Source organism: Oncorhynchus mykiss, chromosome 16 (assembly GCF_057628025.1).
Source record: "Oncorhynchus mykiss isolate SJ-2025 chromosome 16, ASM5762802v1, whole genome shotgun sequence".
Lineage (NCBI taxonomy): Eukaryota > Metazoa > Chordata > Actinopteri > Salmoniformes > Salmonidae > Oncorhynchus > Oncorhynchus mykiss.
Window position 1 is genome coordinate 4,736,193 of NC_143037.1, and position 19,338 is coordinate 4,755,530.

Below are 19,338 nucleotides of genomic sequence, written 5' to 3' on the forward strand. Positions count from 1 at the left end.
TATGGAGGGAGGGAGGGGATGAAAAACCCAGCTGCCTCTGTGCCTGGGCCCTGTGAGGCTTCTAAATGAGAAGGAGGAGATGGAGAGAGGAGGAGAGGCAGGAGGGGAGGGAGGGAGAGAGGAGGAGAGGCAGGAGGGGAGGGAGAGAGAGACTGCTGGCACCATCTGGACATGTCTTCTGTATTCCAGCCCTCATCTTTACACAGAGCCAGGCTGGTTTGCTCAGTGTTCAAATGAAAGGAGAGCTGACTTTTGGGGTTAGAAGCTCTCAGAATTCTCTCTCTCTCTCTCTCTCTCTCTCTTTCTCTTCTCCCTCTTGTCTTTCCATCTCTAGCCCTTATCTCTCACACAGACATGGCACAATAGTCAGTCAGTCCCTGTGTGCTTGTTATATTATACTGATGTGATTGACCCCTGAACCCTGTTTACTGTCACTGAGCTTCACACTGATGTTACTCACCCCTGACCCCTGTTTACTGTCACTGAGCCTCACACTGATACAACTGACCCCTGACCTCTGTTTACTGTCACTGAACTTCACACTGATGTTACTCACCCCTGACCCCTGTTTACTGTCACTGAGCCTCACACTGATGTTACTGACCCCTGACCTCTGTTTACTGTCACTGAGCCTCACACTGATGTTACTGACCCCTGACCTCTGTTTACTGTCACTGAGCCTCACACTGATGTTACTGACCCCTGACGTCTGTTCACTGTCACTGAGCCTCACACTGATGTTACTGACCCCTGACCTCTGTTTACTGTCACTGAGCCTCACACTGATGTTACTGACCCCTGACCTCTGTTTACTGTCACTGAGCCTCACACTGATGTTACTGACCCCTGACGTCTGTTTACTGTCACTGAGCCTCACACTGATGTTACTGACCCCTGACCTCTGTTTACTGTCACTGAGCCTCACACTGATGTTACTGACCCCTGACCTCTGTTTACTGTCACTGAACGTACATCATGTTACTCACCCTGACCCCTGTTACTGTCACTGAGCCTCACACTGATGTTACTGACCCCTGACCCCTGTTTACTGTCACTGAGCCTCACACTGATACAACTGACCCCTGACCTCTGTTTACTGTCACTGAGCCTCACACTGATGTTACTGACCCCTGACCCCTGTTTACTGCCACTGAGCCTCACACTGATACAACTGACCCCTGACCTCTGTTTACTGTCACTGAGCTTCACACTGATGTTACTGACCCCTGACCCCTGTTTACTGTCACTGAGCCTCACACTGATACAACTGACCCCTGACCCCTGTTTACTGTCACTGAGCCTCACACTGATGTTACTCACCCCTGACCCCTGTTTACTGTCACTGAGCCTCACACTGATGTTACTGACCCCTGACCCCTGTTTACTGTCACTGAGCCTCACACTGATGTTACTGACCCCTGACCCCTGTTTACTGTCCACTGAGCCTCACACTGATGTTACTGACCCCTGACCCCTGTTTACTGTCACTGAGTCTCACACTGATGTTACTATCCCTCACCCCTGTTTACTGTCACTGAGTCTACACTGATGTTACTGACCCCTGACCTCTGTTTACGGTCACTGAGTCTCACACTGATGTTTATTTTAAATAGCCTTTATTTAACCTGGCAAGTCAGTTAAGAACAAATTCTTATTTAAAATGACGGCCTAGGGAAGCAGGGAGGGAGGGAAGGAGGTAGGGAGGGAGGTGGGGAAGTTTGTAGGGAGGGGAAGGGAAGCAGGGAATCAGTGAGGTAGATAGGGAGGTAGGGGAAGGAGGGAGGGAGGTAGGGAGGTAGGGGAAGGAGGGAGGTAGGGGGAAGGAGGAGGTAGGGAGGGAGGAGAGGGAAGGAGGGAATCAGTGAGGTAGATAGAGAGGTAGGGAGGAGGGGAAGGAGGGAGGGAGGTAGTGGGAAGGAGTGAGGTAGGGAGGGAGGTAGAGGGAAGGAGGGAATCAGTGAGGTAGATGGGGAGGTAGGGGGAAGGAGGGAGGGAGGTAGGGGAAAGGAGGGAGGGGGTAGGTAGAGGGAACAAGGGAGGGAGGTAGGGAGGTAGAGGGAAGGAGGGAATCAGTGAGGTAAATAGGGAGGGAGGGGGAAGGAGGGAGGGAGGTAGGGAGGTAGAGGGAAGGCGGGAGGTAGGGGAGGTAGAGGGAAGGAGGGAATCAGTGCAGGTAGATAGAGAGGTAGGGAGGTAGGGGGAAGGAGGGAGGGAGGTAGGAGGGGGAGGTAGCGAGGGAGGTAGAGGGAAGGAGGGAATCAGTGAGGTAGATAGAGAGGTAGGGAGGTAGGGGAAGGAGGGGAGGGAGGTAGGAGGGAGGTAGGGAGGGAGGTAGAGGGAAGGAGGGAATCAGTGAGGTAAATAGAGAGGTAGGGAGGTAGGGGGAAGGAGGGAGGGAGGTAGCCAGCGGGAGGAAGGGATTAAGTTCATCTGAGGGATCTGTAGGGCCAGACTGAACCCTAGTGGACAAGGACAGAAGTGACACTGATTTGGCTGGTTTGGTACTGGAGCAGTAGTTTTCAAAAGATTCCTGGTGGACCCCCCCCCCCCCCCCCCCCCTCCCCTAGATGTTTCACAATGTTGTTGTAGTCCTGAATGGCTCACCCGATTCACCTAGTAAAGGGCTTGATTCTGGAATAGATCACATTCCTGGATCAACTGGAGGTCTCAGAGGAGAGGTTTGAGATCCCACCTGTACTAATGCAGTTTGTGGGACGTTCTGCACTGGTCAGCTGGTGGTCCATTACATTTCAATGTGTTTATTGTTGATTTTCTTCCATCTGTCCTTTCTCTCTCACACCTCTGTGGGAGGTCTAGCTGTGGAGGCTGTTTTACTGCCCAAATCACACCCTATTCCCTATGTGCTGCGGAGGATAATAGATGAGAGGAGAAGGGATGAGATCAGGAAGGAGAGTGATGAGGCAGGAGAGAGGCATTATAGAAGAGGGGAGAGGAGAGGAGAGAGGGATCACAGAGAGGAGAGGGAGAGGAGTAGGAGAGGAGGAGGAGAGGAGAGGAGAGGAGAGAGGGATCAGAGGAGAGGAGAGGAGAGGAGAGGAGAAGGAGGGAGAGGAGAGGAGAGGAGAGGAGAATAGAGGAGAGGAGAGGAGAGGAGAGAGGGATCAGAGGAGAGGAGAGGGGAATACCGTGCCATTGGGGATGCATCCTATCTGTGCTAATATCACTCCTCACAGAAGTGGATTTTAAACAGTCAGGACTAATGTGTACTCATCCCTCTGTCCTCTCATCCCTCTCCTCTCCTCCTCTCATCCCTCTCTACTCTCATCCCTCTCTCTCTCTATCCCTCTCCTCCTCTCATCCCTCTCTCCTCTTATCCCTCTCTCCTCTCCTCGTATCCCTCTCTCCTCCCTCCTCCCCCTCATCCTTCTATCCTCTCCTCTCTCCTTCTCTCATCCCTCTCATCTCTCATCCCTCTTTCCTCAACTCTCATCCCTCTCTCCTCTCTTCTCCTCTCCTCTCATCTCTCCTGTCCTCTACCCTCCTCTCCTCTCCTCTCATCCCTCTCTGCGCTTCATCCCATTTAATCTCCTTCTCCCTCTCCTCCTCTCTCTCCTCTCCTCTCTCCTCCTCTCCTCCCCCTCATCCTTCTATCCTCTCCTCTCTCCTCCTTCCAGCCTTGTTGTCGTCTTGGTGTGAGGAGCTGGGTCGTCTCCTCCTCCGTCATCAGAAGAACAGACAGAACGAACCACCCCAGGGGGAGGTTCTGATGCAGCTCACCATGCACTCCATGAAGCCCACCCTGTCACACAGGTCAGTACACACACACACACTCTCAGACACTCACACACACACACACGTAGACACACACACGTAGACACACACACACGTAGAAACACCAGGGGAAGGTTCCTATCCAGCTCACCATGCACTCCATGAAGCCCACCCTGTCACACACGTAGACACACGCACACACAGGTAGACACACATAAAGGGAGACACACACACACAGGTAGACACGCACACACAGGTAACACACACATGTAGACACACACACACGTTGAAACACACACACACGTAGACACACACATGTAGACACACACATGTAGACAAACACACACGCACACGTGGACACACACACACACACACACATGTAGACAGGATTACCAACACAGACTGACCCGCTCAAATAGACAGAAGCCTTTCTATAAGGCAGACCAACGAACTCGGCATGTCCAGCCCACTCATTATCGCAGCCAATCATGGCTAGTGGGAAGGTTGCTCACTTCTTCTGTGGCTTAACCAACTAGGCTCATAATTTAATAATTTTATTCGTATTTAAAGAGGGCGTACAAGTTTGTTATTAAGGCACATGAAAGTTCACGTGTTGCAGAAGTATTTCTGTCAAAAAAACACACTTTTTAATTTTAAAAAAATGTTTACGTTCCTGTGAAGTAGTGACTTGAGACATATGCCTATTTTCCTGAATCGGGTTCTATTTCTTTGTACACATTTGCCAGGAAATGTAGCTCCGTCTCAGGTTCTGCTGTGGTGCAGTGGTTGCACAGCCTTTCCTCTACAGGGAGCCAGGTTCTGCTGTGGTGCAGTGGTTGCACAGCCTTTCCTCTACAGGGAGCCAGGTTCTGCTGTGGTGCAGTGGTTGCACAGCCTTTCCTCTACAGGGAGCCAGGTTCTGCTGTGGTGCAGTGGTTTCACAGCCTTTCCTCTACAGGGAGCCAGGTTCTGCTGTGGTGCAGTGGTTTCACAGCCTTTCCTCTACAGGGAGCCAGGTTCTGCTGTGGTGTAGTGGTTGGACAGCCTTTCCTCTACAGGGAGCCAGGTTCTGCTGTGGTGAGGTGGTTGCACAGCCTTTCCTCTACAGGGAGCCAGGTTCTGCTGTGGTGCAGTGGTTGCACAGCCTTTCCTCTACAGGGTGCCAGGTTCTGCTGTGGTGCAGTGGTTGCACAGCCTTTCCTCTACAGGGAGCCAGGTTCTGCTGTGGTGCAGCAGTGGTTGCACAGCCTTTCCTCTACAGGGAGCCAGGTTCTGCTGTGGTGCAGTGGTTGCACAGCCTTTCCTCTACAGGGAGCCAGGTTCTGCTGTGGTGCAGTGGTTGCACAGCCTTTCCTCTACAGGGAGCCAGGTTCTGCTGTGGTGCAGTGGTTGCACAGCCTTTCCTCTACAGGGAGCCAGGTTCTGCTGTGGTGCAGTGGTTACACAGCCTCTCCTCTACAGGGAGCCAGGTTCTGCTGTGGTGCAGTGGTTTCACAGCCTTTCCTCTACAGGGAGCCAGGTTCTGCTGTGGTGCAGTGGTTACACAGCCTCTCCTCTACAGGGAGCCAGGTTCTGCTGTGGTGCAGTGGTTTCACAGCCTTTCCTCTACAGGTAGCCAGGTTTTCCTGTGTCTATCCTCTCTATGGCAAGGCTGTGCTCACTGAGCCTGTACTTTGTCAAGTTTTTCTAAGGTTTTGATCAGTAACCGTGGTCAAATAGTTATCCAGTGTAATGTTGATTTAGGGCCAGATAGCACTGCATTTTGATTTGTGCTTGTGCTTGTGTTTTCCCAATAAGCAATGTAGTTTTGTTTAGACTGTGTTGTAATTTGGTTTATTCTGATTGATTGGATGTTCTGGTCCTGAGGCTTCAGTGTGTTAGTAGAACAGGTTAGTGAACTCAGGACCAGGACCAGCTCTTTCTTTCTCTCTCTTTTTCTTTATCTCTTTCTCTCTCTCTCCCTCTCTCTCTCTCCCTATTTCCTTCCCTCTCTCTCTTCCCTCCTTCTTTCCCTCTCTCTCTCTCTCTTCTCTCTCTCTCTCTCTCTCTCTCTCCCTCTCTCTCTCTCCCTATTTCCTTCCCTCTCTCTCTCTCCCTCTCTCTCTCTCTTTCTCTCTCCCTCCTTCTTTCCCTCTCTCTCTCTCTCTTCTCTCTCTCTCTCTCTCTCCCTCTTTCTCTCCCTCTCCCTCTTTCTCTCTCTCTTCTATCTCCCTCTTTCTCTCTCTCTTATCTATCTCTCTTTCTCTCTCCCTCTTTCTTTCCATCTCTCTCCCTCTTTCTCCCTCTCTTCTCTCTCTCTCTTTCTTTCTCCCTCTCTTCTCTCTCTCTCTGTCTCTCTCTCTCTGTCTCTCTCTCTGTCTCTCTCTCTCTCTCTCTCCCTCTTTTTCTCTCTGTCTCTCTCTCTGTCTCTCTCTCTCTGTCTCTCTCTCTCTCCCTCTCTGTCTCTCTCTGTCTCTCTGTCTCTCTCTGTCTCTCTCTCTCGCCCTCTCTTGTCTCTGTATCTGTATCTTGTTCTGTGTCTCTCTGGAGGATTTTGCAGGGGGTTCTATGTACAGTGGATGAGGATCGGGGCTTGCTTGTGTCTAACTAAAGTTTGTGCTTTTAATGATGTACAGTGCCTTGCGAAAGTATTCGGCCCCCTTGAACTTTGCGACCTTTTGCCACATTTCAGGCTTCAAACATAAAGATATAAAACTGTATTTTTTTGTGAAGAATCAACAACAAGTGGGACACAATCATGAAGTGGAACGACATTTATTGGATATTTCAAACTTTTTTAACAAATCAAAAACTGAAAAATTGGGCGTGCAAAATTATTCAGCCCCTTTACTTTCAGTGCAGCAAACTCTCTCCAGAAGTTCAGTGAGGATCTCTGAAGGATCCAATGTTGACCTAAATGACTAATGATGATAAATACAATCCACCTGTGTGTAATCAAGTCTCCGTATAAATGCACCTGCACTGTGATAGTCTCAGAGGTCCGTTAAAAGCGCAGAGAGCATCATGAAGAACAAGGAACACACCAGGCAGGTCCGAGATACTGTTGTGAAGAAGTTTAAAGCCGGATTTGGATACAAAAAGATTTCCCAAGCTTTAAACATCCCAAGGAGCACTGTGCAAGCGATAATATTGAAATGGAAGGAGTATCAGACCACTGCAAATCTACCAAGACCTGGCCGTCCCTCTAAACTTTCAGCTCATACAAGGAGAAGACTGATCAGACATGCAGCCAAGAGGCCCATGATCACTCTGGATGAACTGCAGAGATCTACAGCTGAGGTGGGAGACTCTGTCCATAGGACAACAATCAGTCGTATATTGCACAATCTGGCCTTTATGGAAGAGTGGCAAGAAGAAAGCCATTTCTTAAAGATATCCATAAAAAGTGTTGTTTAAAGTTTGCCACAAGCCACCTGGGAGACACACCAAACATGTGGAAGAAGGTGCTCTGGTCAGATGAAACCAAAATTGAACTTTTTGGCAACAATGCAAAACGTTATGTTTGGCGTAAAAGCAACACAGCTGAACACACATCCCCACTGTCAAACATGGTGGTGGCAGCATCATGGTTTGGGCCTGCTTTTCTTCAGCAGGGACAGGGAAGATGGTTAAAATTGATGGGAAGATGGATGGAGCCAAATACAGGACCATTCTGGAAGAAAACCTGATGGAGTCTGCAAAAGACCTGAGACTGGGACGGAGATTTGTCTTCCAACAAGACAATGATCCAAAACATAAAGCAAAATCTACAATGGAATGGTTCAAAAATACACATATCCAGGTGTTAGAATGGCCAAGTCCAAGTCCAGACCTGAATCCAAACGAGAATCTGTGGAAAGAACTGAAAATCCATCCAACCCCACTGAGCTCGAGCTGTTTTGCAAGGAGGAATGGGAAAAAAATTCAGTCTCTCGATGTGCAAAACTGATAGAGACATACCCCAAGCGACTTACAGCTGTAATCGCAGCAAAAGGTGGCGCTACAAAGTATTAACTTAAGGGGGCTGAATAATTTTGCACGCCCAATTTTTCAGTTTTTGGTTTGTTAAAAAAGTTTGAAATATCCAATAAATGCGTTCCACTTCATGATTGTGTCCCACTTGTTGTTGATTCTTCACAAAAAAATACAGTTTTATATCTTTATGTTTGAAGCCTGAAATGTGGCAAAAGGTCGCAAAGTTCAAGGGGGCCGACTACTTTCGCAAGGCACTGTAGCTATTGGTACAAAAAATGTTTTAATATATAAATACAAATCTGTTTTACCTCTCTGTGTGTGTGTGTGTGTGTGTGTGTCTGCAGTGATGGGTCTTTTCCCTACGACTCAGTACCATGGCAACAGAACACCAACCAGCCGCCGGGTTCTCTCTCCGTGGTAACGACCGTCTGGGGTGTGGCCAACACCTCGCAGAGTCAGGTGAGATTACCCAGCATGCTCTGGGGTGTCGCCAAAAGCTTGCAGAGTCAGGTGAGATTACCCAGCATGCTCTGGGGTGTCACCAACACCTTGTAGAGTCAGGTGAGATTACCCAGCATGCTCTGGGGTGTCACCAAAACCTTGCAGTGACAGGTGAGATTACCCAGCATGCTCTGGAACATCTCCAATAGAGGAGTACCTCTACGTTATTTTAACCAGTGTTGATCCCTATCTAAATCTAGATTAGTAGTAGTAGTAGTGACTACAGTAGTAGTAGTAGTAGTAGTAGTAGTAGTAGTAGTAGTAGTAGTAGTAGTAGTAGTAGTGACTACAGTAGTAGTAGTAGTAGTAGTAGTAATAGTAGTGACTACAGTAGTAGTAGTAGTAGTAGTAGTAGTAGTAGTGACTACAGTAGTAATAGTAGTAGTAGTAGTAGTAGTAGTAGTAGTGACTACAGTAGTAGTAGTAGTAGTAGTAGTAGTAGTAGTGACTACAGTAGTAGTAGTAGTAGTAGTAGTGACTACAGTAGTAGTAGTAGTGACTACAGTAGTATTAGTAGTAGTAGTAGTAGTAGTGACTACTGTAGGAGTTATAGTGACTACAGTAGTATTAGTATTCGTAGTATTGACTACAGTAGTAGTAGTAGTAGTAACTACAGTAGTAGTAGTAGTAGTAGTAGTAGTGACTACAGTAGTAGTAGTAGTAGTAGTAGTGACTACAGTAGTAGTAGTAGTGACTACAGTAGTATTAGTAGTAGTAGTAGTGGTAGTGACTACTGTAGGAGTTATAGTGACTACAGTAGTATTAGTATTCGTAGTAGTGACTACAGTAGTAGTAGTAGTAGTAGTAGTAGTAGTGACTACAGTAGCAGTAGTAGTAGTAGTAGTAGTAGTAGTAGTGACTACAGTAGTAGTAGTAGTAGTAGTAGTAGTAGTAGTAGTAGTAGTACTGACTACTGTAGTAGTAGTAGTAGTAGTAGTGACTACTGTAGTAGTAATAGTGACTACAGTAGCATTAGTATTCGTAGTAGTGACTACAGTAGTATTAGTAGTAGTAGTGACTACAGTAGTAGTAGTAGTGACTACAGTAATATTAGTAGTAGTAGTGACTACAGTAGTAGTAGTAGTAGTGACTACAGTAGTAGTAGTAGTAGTAGTAGTGACTACAGTAGTAGTAGTAGTAGTAGTAGTGACTACATTAGTTGTAGTAGTGACTACAGTAGTATTAGTAGTAGTGACTTCAGTAGTAGTAGTAGTAGTGACTACAGTAGTAGTAGTAGTAGTAGTACTGACTACTGTAGTAGTAGTAGTAGTAGTGACTACTGTAGTAGTAATAGTGACTACAGTAGCATTAGTATTCGTAGTAGTGACTACAGTAGTATTAGTAGTAGTAGTGACTACAGTAGTATTAGTAGTAGTAGTGACTACAGTAATATTAGTAGTAGTAGTGACTACAGTAGTAGTAGTAGTAGTAGTGACTACAGTAGTAGTAGTAGTAGTGACTACAGTAGTATTAGTAGTAGTAGTGACTACAGTAGTAGTAGTAGTAGTAGTGACTACAGTAATATTAGTAGTAGTAGTGACTACAGTAGTAGTATTAGTAGTAGTAGTGACTACAGTAGTAGTAGTAGTAGTGACTACAGTAGTAGTAGTAGTAGTGACTACAGTAGTAGTAGTAGTAGTGACTACAGTAGTAGTAGTAGTAGTAGTAGTAGTAGTAGTGACTACATTAGTTGTAGTAGTGACTACAGTAGTATTAGTAGTAGTGACTTCAGTAGTAGTAGTAGTAGTGACTACATTAGTTGTAGTAGTGACTACAGTAGTAGTAGTAGTAGTAGTAGTGACTACATTAGTTGTAGTAGTGACTACAGTAGTATTAGTAGTAGTGACTTCAGTAGTAGTAGTGACTACAGTAGTAGTAGTAGTAGTAGTACTGACTACTGTAGTAGTAGTAGTAGTAGTGACTACTGTAGTAGTAATAGTGACTACAGTAGCATTAGTATTCGTAGTAGTGACTACAGTAGTATTAGTAGTAGTAGTGACTACAGTAGTATTAGTAGTAGTAGTGACTACAGTAATATTAGTAGTAGTAGTGACTACAGTAGTAGTAGTAGTAGTAGTGACTACAGTAGTAGTAGTAGTAGTGACTACAGTAGTATTAGTAGTAGTAGTGACTACAGTAGTAGTAGTAGTAGTAGTGACTACAGTAATATTAGTAGTAGTAGTGACTACAGTAGTAGTATTAGTAGTAGTGACTACAGTAGTAGTAGTAGTAGTGACTACAGTAGTAGTAGTAGTAGTGACTACAGTAGTAGTAGTAGTAGTGACTACAGTAGTAGTAGTAGTAGTAGTAGTAGTAGTAGTAGTAGTAGTGACTACATTAGTTGTAGTAGTGACTACAGTAGTATTAGTAGTAGTGACTTCAGTAGTAGTAGTAGTAGTGACTACATTAGTTGTAGTAGTGACTACAGTAGTATTAGTAGTAGTGACTTCAGTAGTAGTAGTAGTAGTGACTACAGTAGTAGTAGTAGTGACTATGCTAGTAGTATTAGTAGTAGTAGTAGTAATAGTAGTAGTAGTGACTACAGTAGTAATAGTAGTAGTGACATTAGTAGTAGTGATTACAGTAGTAATAGTAGTAGTAGTGACTACAGTAGTAATAGTAGTAGTAGTGACTACAGTAGTAATAGTAGTAGTAGTGACTACAGTAGTATTAGTAGTAGTAGTGACTACATTAGTAGTAGAAGTGACTACAGTAGTAGTAGTAGTGACTACAGTAGTTTGGTTGCTGTTCCTGTGTAGCAGGTTAAATTGCCCCCCCCCCCCCCCCCCCCCCCCCACCCCCAAAAAAAAAATAATAATACCAGTCCCGTCTCCTAGTAGTGGCCCCCGTGTCCCCCAACTGACTGTCCGCCCCTCAAACTCGGCAGCCCTGGTACCTGGGGAGCAATTTAAGAAGAGGAAAGAGGCGCAGACAGCCTGTAGGGGTCAGCAGCGAGAAGATAAACGAGGTTAAAGGAGCACGGGACAGAGCAGAAAAATAAGTGGTCAGTGAACACAGTTAAAGGGGTCAAACCAGAACCAACATAGCCCTCGAAGTGCTGTAAAGCCCAAAATCAGACCTAAAGCCTCCTTTTCAATTACAGAATAGTTTAATCTGATACTTATTACATTTCCGGGAGATGAAACTGACTGGACACTCAACATTGTTATCATTCTCCTGGAGAATGAGTTCTTTCTTTGTGGACGGCTGTGGGAATTGCTTCACAGCCTGGACCTTGACCACGGGACAGACTAAAACCCTGACCAACAACCTTGCCTAGGTATGTGACTGTAGCTTTGGCAAACTCACATTTTGCCAAATGAATAGTCAACCTGGCCCACACCAGTCTTTCGAACAGGGCTTGCACTCTCCAAACATGCTCCTCCCGATGACCACGTCGTCCAAATACACGACACACCCTTCCAGACCTGAGACCACCCGATTCATTAGCCTCTGAAAGGTGGCTGGAGCATTCCTCAAGCCGAAAGGCATCACTGTATAAGAGAACAAACCAGACAGAGTTATAAAGGCAGCAATCTCACAAGCTCTTTTGGTAAGGGGTACTTACCAATGTCCCTTTTAAAAAGATCAAATTTGCTAACATACTTTGCTGACCCAACTTGATCAATACAGTCCTCCATCCTAGGAAGAGGGTAAAGGTCTGCTTTAGTAACATTGTTAACTTTTCTATTATCAGTGGAAGGTCTGAAAGTGGAATCAGACTTTTTGAATCAGACCCATTTTGAACAACATGGCTCCATTGTCCAACATATACTGCACCTCTGTTTCCAGGTTCAATCTCTTCTCCTCTGATAAAATCTCTGTTTGATAGGCTTAGCATCTCCGATGTCTATATCATCCTCAATTAAGTGTTTTTTTGCGATGGAGTGTCAGTAAACAAAACAGGGTAGTTTCTAATAAGAGCTATCAATTCATCACGTTTCTCAGAGTCTAAATGATCTACCAAAACCCCAAGGTTTTGCAAAGTCTGGGAGTTTTTCAACCGACTCTGTAAGACCTCATCCGTAACCCTAATGTCCTCCTCTTCTCATCCCCTCCACCAAATTAAAGCCACAAGATGCAGTGACTGGAGCAGCAGTCAACGATGACATCACCACTGGAGTGCCTTCAACTTTGCTTAGATCGCGGGAGTGATAACATTTTAACGGGTTCACATGGCATAATTTAGAGGACTTCCTATGACTAGAGGTTTCAATGAGAGAGTTCAAATCGGACACTTTACGCAACACAGTGAAAGGACCACAGTATTTTGCCTGAAAAGGTGAACTGACGAGTGGCAGAAGAGCAAGTACACGAACACCGGGACTAAACTCACGCAGCTCAGCCTGGCCGTCATATTTCACTTTAATTTTCCGTTGAGAACATTATAGTTGTTTTTCTTTCGCCAGTTCACCAGCCCTATACAACTTCAACCTAAAACCATTTACATCGTCAATAAGGTTCTGGGGTGGTTCCTCAGGCAAACGCAGCAGGGTAGCCCAGTGGTTAGAGTGTTGGGCCAGTAACCAGCAGGGTAGCCCAGTGGTTAGAGCGTTGGACTAGTAACCAGCAGATAGCCTAGTGGTTAGAGCGTTGGACTAGTAACCGAAAGGTTGTAAGTTCGAATCCCCGAGCTGACACGGTACAAATCTGTCGTTCTGCCCCTGAACAGGCAGTTAACCCACTGTTCCTAGGCCGTCATTGAAAATAAGAATTTGTTCTTAACTGACTTGCCTTGTAAAATAAATAAAAAAAAACAACCATCCTGCAACACTGCTAAAGGCCCACGCACCTTATGACCAAACACTAAGTCATTTGGGCCAAACCCTGTGCTTTCCTGCACTACTTCACGAGCAGCTAGTAACAGCCAAGGTAACCCCCTCCTCCCAATCTGCAGACAGTTCTGTACAGTATGCACGAAGCAAGGATTTTAAAGTTTGATGAAAACGTTCCAAAGCTCCCTGGCTCTGGGCGTGGAACGCAGTAGACTTGTTGTGTTTAACTTTAAGCTGTTTGAGAACCTGAGCAAATAAATGGGAGGTAAAGTTAGACCCCTGATCTGACTGGATGATTTTTGGAATCCCAAATGTTGTAAATAAATTGAGTTAATGCTTTAACTACTGATTTTGAAGTTATGTTACGCAAGGAAAAATCTGCTGGATATCTGGTTGCTTAACACATAACAGTTAATAAGTAGCTACGACCTACCCTATAGGTATATCCTACCATATATATATATACCCTATGGTAGGATATACCTATAGGGTAGGATATATATATATATATATATATGGTAGGATATACCTATAGGGTAGGATATATATATGGTAGGATATACCTATAGGGTAGGATATATATATATATATATATATATACCTATAGGGTGCACAGAAGGTTTTGCCTATTGCCAGGTTGTCACATGACAATGGAACTCCTAACTTTCCCCTTACAATTTGGGTTATTTAAATATTTCATCTATGTTACTTCCAGCCAGAGCAGAGACAGACTGGCTATAGGGCAGTTTTGGCAAATGCCAGATGAGCTAGTCCATCTTTGGCCCAGTGGGCCTGTGTAAATGGTTGTTTATTTGACTAATAATGGATGCCTCGAGTGTGTTTGACAAGCCCAGGCCCGTTTCAGGTCTCAGTCACTCCCTGACAGACATCATGACACCCAGGTCTCAGTCACCCCCTGACAGACATCATGACACCCAGGTCTCAGTCACTCCCTGACAGATATCATGACACCCAGGTCTCAGTCACTCCCTGACAGACATCATGACACCCAGGTCTCAGTCACTCCCTGACAGACATCATGACACCCAGGTCTCAGTCACTCCCTGACAGACATCATGACACCCAGGTCTGAGTCACTCCCTGACAGACATCATGACACCCAGGTCTCTGTCACTCCCTGACAGACATCATGAATCCCAGGTCTCAGTCACTCCCTGACAGACGTCATGACACCCAGGTCTCAGTCACTCCCTGACAGACATCATGACACCCAGGTCTCAGTCACTCCCTGACAGACATCATGACACCCAGGTCTCAGTCACTCCCTGACAGACATCATGACACCCAGGTCACAGTCACTCCCTGACAGACATCATGACACCCAGGTCTCAGTCACTCCCTGCCATACATCATGACACCCAGGTCTCAATAACTACCTGACAGACATCATGACACCCAGGTCTGAGTCACTCCCTGACAGACATCATGACACCCAGGTCTCAGTCACTCCCTGAAAGACATCATGACACCCAGGTCTCTGTCATTCCCTGACAGACATCATGACACCCAGGTTCTCTGTCACTCCCTGACAGACATCATGACACCCAGGTCACAGTCACTCCCTGACAGACATCATGACACCCAGGTTCTCTGTCACCCCCTGACAGACATCATGACACCCAGGTCTCAGTCACTCCCTGACAGACATCATGACACCCAGGTCACAGTCACTCCCTGACAGACATCATGACACCCAGGTCTCAGTCACTCCCTGCCATACATCATGACACCCAGGTCTCAATAACTACCTGACAGACATCATGACACCCAGGTCTGAGTCACTCCCTGACAGACATCATGACACCCAGGTCACAGTCACTCCCTGACAGACATCATGAATCCCAGGTCTCAGTCACTCCCTGACAGACATCATGACACCCAGGTCTCAGTAACTCCCTGACAGACATCATGACACCCAGGTCTCAGTCACTCCCTGACAGACATCATGACACCCAGGTCTGAGTCACTACCTGACAGACATCATGACACCCAGGTCTGAGTCACTCCCTGACAGACATCATGACACCCAGGTCTCAGTAACTACCTGATAGACATCATGACAGACTGAAATTAAACCAAGCACATCTGTTTCTGTCTACCCACCAGGTGTTGGCAAACCACATGGCTAACAGTGGTAACCCCATGAACCCTGGCGGTAACCCCATGGGTCAGGGGGGTATGTCTGGGAACAACCAGGGGATGAACTCACCCCAGTACCCAGGCCAGCAGCAGCAGTTCCCCAACAAGGGCCAGCAGAACCAGGCTTACATGCAGCAGGACCTGTACGGACGCCAGGGCTACCCCGGGGGAGGAGGAGGTTTCGGGGGGAAGTGAGTGTGGGCCGCGGGGGAGGAGGAGGCTTCGGGGGGAAGTGAGTGTGGGGAGGCTTTATGGTAGAGTCCTAGATGGCACCATTTTCTATATATAGAGTCGGCCTGGTAGACAGGTAGAGTAGAGAGTCAGCCTGGTAGACAGGTAGAGTAGAGAGTCAGCCTGGTAGACAGGTAGAGTGGAGAGTCAGCCTGGTAGACAGGTAGAGTGGAGAGTCAGCCTGGTAGACCGGTAGAGTGGAGCGTTAGACTGGTAGAGAGTGGAGAGCTAACCTGGTAGACAGGTAGAGTAGAGAGTCAGCCTGGTAGACAGGTAGAGTGGAGAGTCAGCCTGGTAGACAGGTAGAGTGGAGAGTCAGCCTGGTAGACAGGTAGAGTGGAGAGTCAGCCTGGTAGACAGGTAGAGTGGAGAGTCAGCCTAGTAGACAGGTAGAGTAGAGAGTCGGCCTGGTAGACAGGTAGAGTGTGGAGAGTTAACCTGGTAGACAGGTAGAGTGGGGAGTCGGCCTGGTAGACCGGTAGAATGGGGAGTCGGCCTGGTAGACAGGTAGAGTGGGGAGTCGGCCTGGTAGACAGGTAGAGTGGAGAGTCAGCCTGGTAGACAGGTAGAGTGTGGAGAGTTAACCTGGTAGACAGGTAGAGTAGAGAGTCAGCCTGGTAGACAGGTAGAGTGGAGAGTCAGCCTGGTAGACCGGTAGAGTGGAGAGTCGGCCTGGTAGACAGGTAGAGTGTGGAGAGTTAACCTGGTAGACAGGTAGAGTGGGGAGTCGGCCTGGTAGACCGGTAGAGTGGGGAGTCGGCCTGGTAGACAGGTAGAGTGGGGAGTCGGCCTGGTAGACAGGTAGAGTGGAGAGTCAGCCTGGTAGACAGGTAGAGTGTGGAGAGTTAACCTGGTAGACAGGTAGAGTGGGGAGTCGGCCTGGTAGACCGGTAGAGTGGGGAGTCGGCCTGGTAGACAGGAAGAGTGGGGAGTCAGCCTGGTAGACCGGTAGAGTGTGGAGAGTTAACCTGGTAGACAGGTAGAGTGGGGAGTCGGCCTGGTAGACAGGTAGAGTGGGGAGTCGGCCTGGTAGACCGGTAGAGTGGAGAGTCGGCCTGGTAGACCGGTAGAGTGGAGAGTCAGCCTGGTAGAGTGGTAGAGTGGAGAGTCAGCCTGGTAGACCGGTAGAGTGGAGAGTCGGCCTGGTAGACCGGTAGAGTGGAGAGTCAGCCTGGTAGAGTGGTAGAGTGGAGAGTCAGCCTGGTAGACCGGTAGAGTGGAGAGTCGGCCTGGTAGACCGGTAGAGTGGAGAGTCAGCCTGGTAGAGTGGTAGAGTGGAGAGTCAGCCTGGTAGACCGGTAAAGGGTCTGTGAAATATTGAATAGAACAATCATGTTGAAACCCGGTGAGTATATGGGGGGGTTATGTTCTGCCTGGTTGGTACACAGGCATGTTGAAACCCAGTGAGTGTATGGGGGGGGGGGTTATGTGCTGCCTGGTTGGTACACAGGCTTGTTGAAACCCAGTGAGTATATGGGGGGGTTATGTGCTGCCTGGTTGGTACACAGGCATGTTGAAACCCAGTGAGTGTATGGGGGGGGGGTTATGTTCTGCCTGGTTGGTACACAGGCATGTTGAAACCCAGTGAGTGTATGGGGGGGGATGTGCTGCCTGGTTGGTACACAGGCTTGTTGAAACCCAGTGAGTGTATGGGAGGGGGGGGTTTATGTGCTGCCTGGTTGGTACACAGGCTTGTTGAAACCCAGTGAGTGTATGGGGGGGGGGGGGGGGGGGGTTTATGTGCTGCCTGGTTGGTGTGGAGAGAGGACAGTCAGTCCACGTTGTCACCCATTTCAATCTCAAATTTGTTGGGTTTCAAAATCACTTAAAACTGAAGGTTAAGTTTGAAGTTACCTCTCAGCTGTATACTGAAACACGTGTAGCGGGGGAGCCCCATAGAATAAATGTATGTATGCAGAACCATGCATCGTGTTATGCAGCATGGCTAACACAATCACTTTGCACTCACCTCCCCTCTATTTACTCAGTTATTGACATCATGACGGACGCTACCTTCTGTTTCCCCGTCTACTAGTTACCCTGGAGGTCCTATCTCTGGTCCTGGTGGCGTGGGCATGCCCCCCCACTCTCGTCCCCCTGGCGACTTCACCCAACCTGCTGCTGCCGCCGCCGCCGCAGCCGTCGCCGCGGCAGCCGCCACTGCTACCGCCACTGCCACGGCAACTGTTGCCGCCATGCAGCAGGACACTCAAAACAAGGACATGAACCAGTATGGACCGGTATGTTGTAACGTCCATACATACACGTCCAGCTTCACATTAATCCCACTTTCAGCTGTCTATTGTATTGGTCCCTGTCCTTCGTTTGCAGATGACTTCGTCGTTCCAGATGGGGCCCAGCCAGGCTTACCAGAACCAATTCATGAACCAGGGGCCAGGGGGTCCCAGGGGCCCTCCATCTCTCCCAGGGAACATGGGCCCCGGTCCGGGCATGAACCCTTCCAACATGGTCTCCTCACACATGGGAATGAACCATCCCCGGCCCCAGGGGATGGTGCCCTTTGGAGGCCACGTTGCCCAGAGAATACCCCAGCAGGGATACCCAGGATCCAGGCCTCAGGGTATGGGCATGCAGGGTGTGAAGAGACTCTACCCTGGAGAGGTGAGTGAATCTGGGGGAGGAAACTACCATGACTCCTCTACAGCTCAGTTGGTTGAGCATGGTGCTTGAAATGCCAGGATTGTGAGTTCAATTCCCGGGACCACCTACATGTAAAACATTTATACACCGTAACTCACGTTGGATAATAGTGTCTGCTAAATGACAGATATTATTTTTATATTATGACGAGCACTATGGCTCCCTGTATATATTGATATACTTATCTGTGTTTATTAGGCTAGCCTCGATTGATGTTAAACTAAGGCAAAGTTAGCTCATTTCCATTATGAACTGGGTGGTTCGAGCCCTGAATCCTGATTGGCTGAAAAGCCGTGGTATATCAGACCGTATACCATGGGTATGACGAAACAATTATTTTTATTGGTCTAATTACGTTGGTAACCAAGGCACTTTGGGTGTTTGTGGTATATGGACCAATATACCACAGCTAAGGGCTGTGTTGCTTGGGCATAAGAATAGCCTTTAGCTGTGGTATATTGGCCATGTACCACACCCCCTCGGGCCTTATTGGTTAAATGAAAAATTATCTACTATGATTCAGTTCCTATTGGATGGTAACTTCCTATTGGATGGTAACTTCCTATTGGATGGTAACTTCCTATTGAATGGTAACTTTCTAATGGATGGTAACTTTCTATTGGATGGTAACTTTCTATTGGATAGTAACTTTCTATTGGATGGTAACTTCCTATTGGATGGTAACTTTCTATTGGATGGTAACTTTCTATTGGATGGTAACTTTCTATTGGATAGTAACTTTCTATTGGATGGTAACTTCCTATTGGATGGTAACTTTCTATTGGATGGTAACTTTCTATTGGATGGTAACTTCCTATTGGATGGTAACTTCCTATTGAATGGTAACTTTCTATTGGACGGTAACTTCCTATTGGATGGTAACTTCCTATTGGATGGTAACTTCCTATTGAATGGTAACTTTCTATTGGACGGTAACTTCCTATTGGATGGTAACTTTCTATTGGATGGTAACTTCCTATTGGATGGTAACTTCCTATTGGATGGTAACTTCCTATTGGATGGTAACTTCCTATTGGATGGAGATGGTAACTTTCTATTGGATGGTAACTTCCAATTGGATGGTAACTTCCTATTGGATGGTAACTTTCTATTGGATGGTAACTTTCTATTGGATGTTAACTTCCTATTGGATGGTAACTTCCTATTGGATGGTAACTTCCTATTGGATGGTAACTTTCTATTGGATGGTAACTTTCTATTGGATGGTAACTTCCTATTGGATGGAGATGGTAACTTCCTATTGGATGGTAACTTCCTATTGGATGGTAACTTCCTGGATCAGATATTGTATAGTATTATGAGT

At 47.1% G+C, this 19,338-nt stretch overlaps 1 protein-coding gene across 3 annotated transcripts in view; it reads left to right on the forward strand.

Moving 5' to 3' along the window:
- The window catches only part of LOC110491218 (zinc finger MIZ domain-containing protein 1), a 369,712-nt gene that overhangs the window by 298,140 nt on the left and 52,234 nt on the right, over window positions 1-19,338 (forward strand). For all 3 annotated transcript variants that reach the window (XM_036945991.2, XM_090201774.1, XM_090201773.1), the window contains 5 exons: window positions 3,636-3,771; window positions 8,031-8,145; window positions 15,090-15,313; window positions 17,389-17,593; window positions 17,685-17,975. In XM_036945991.2, coding sequence (XP_036801886.2) covers window positions 3,636-3,771; window positions 8,031-8,145; window positions 15,090-15,313; window positions 17,389-17,593; window positions 17,685-17,975 — 971 coding nt within the window. The remainder of the gene's footprint in view (window positions 1-3,635; window positions 3,772-8,030; window positions 8,146-15,089; window positions 15,314-17,388; window positions 17,594-17,684; window positions 17,976-19,338) is intronic.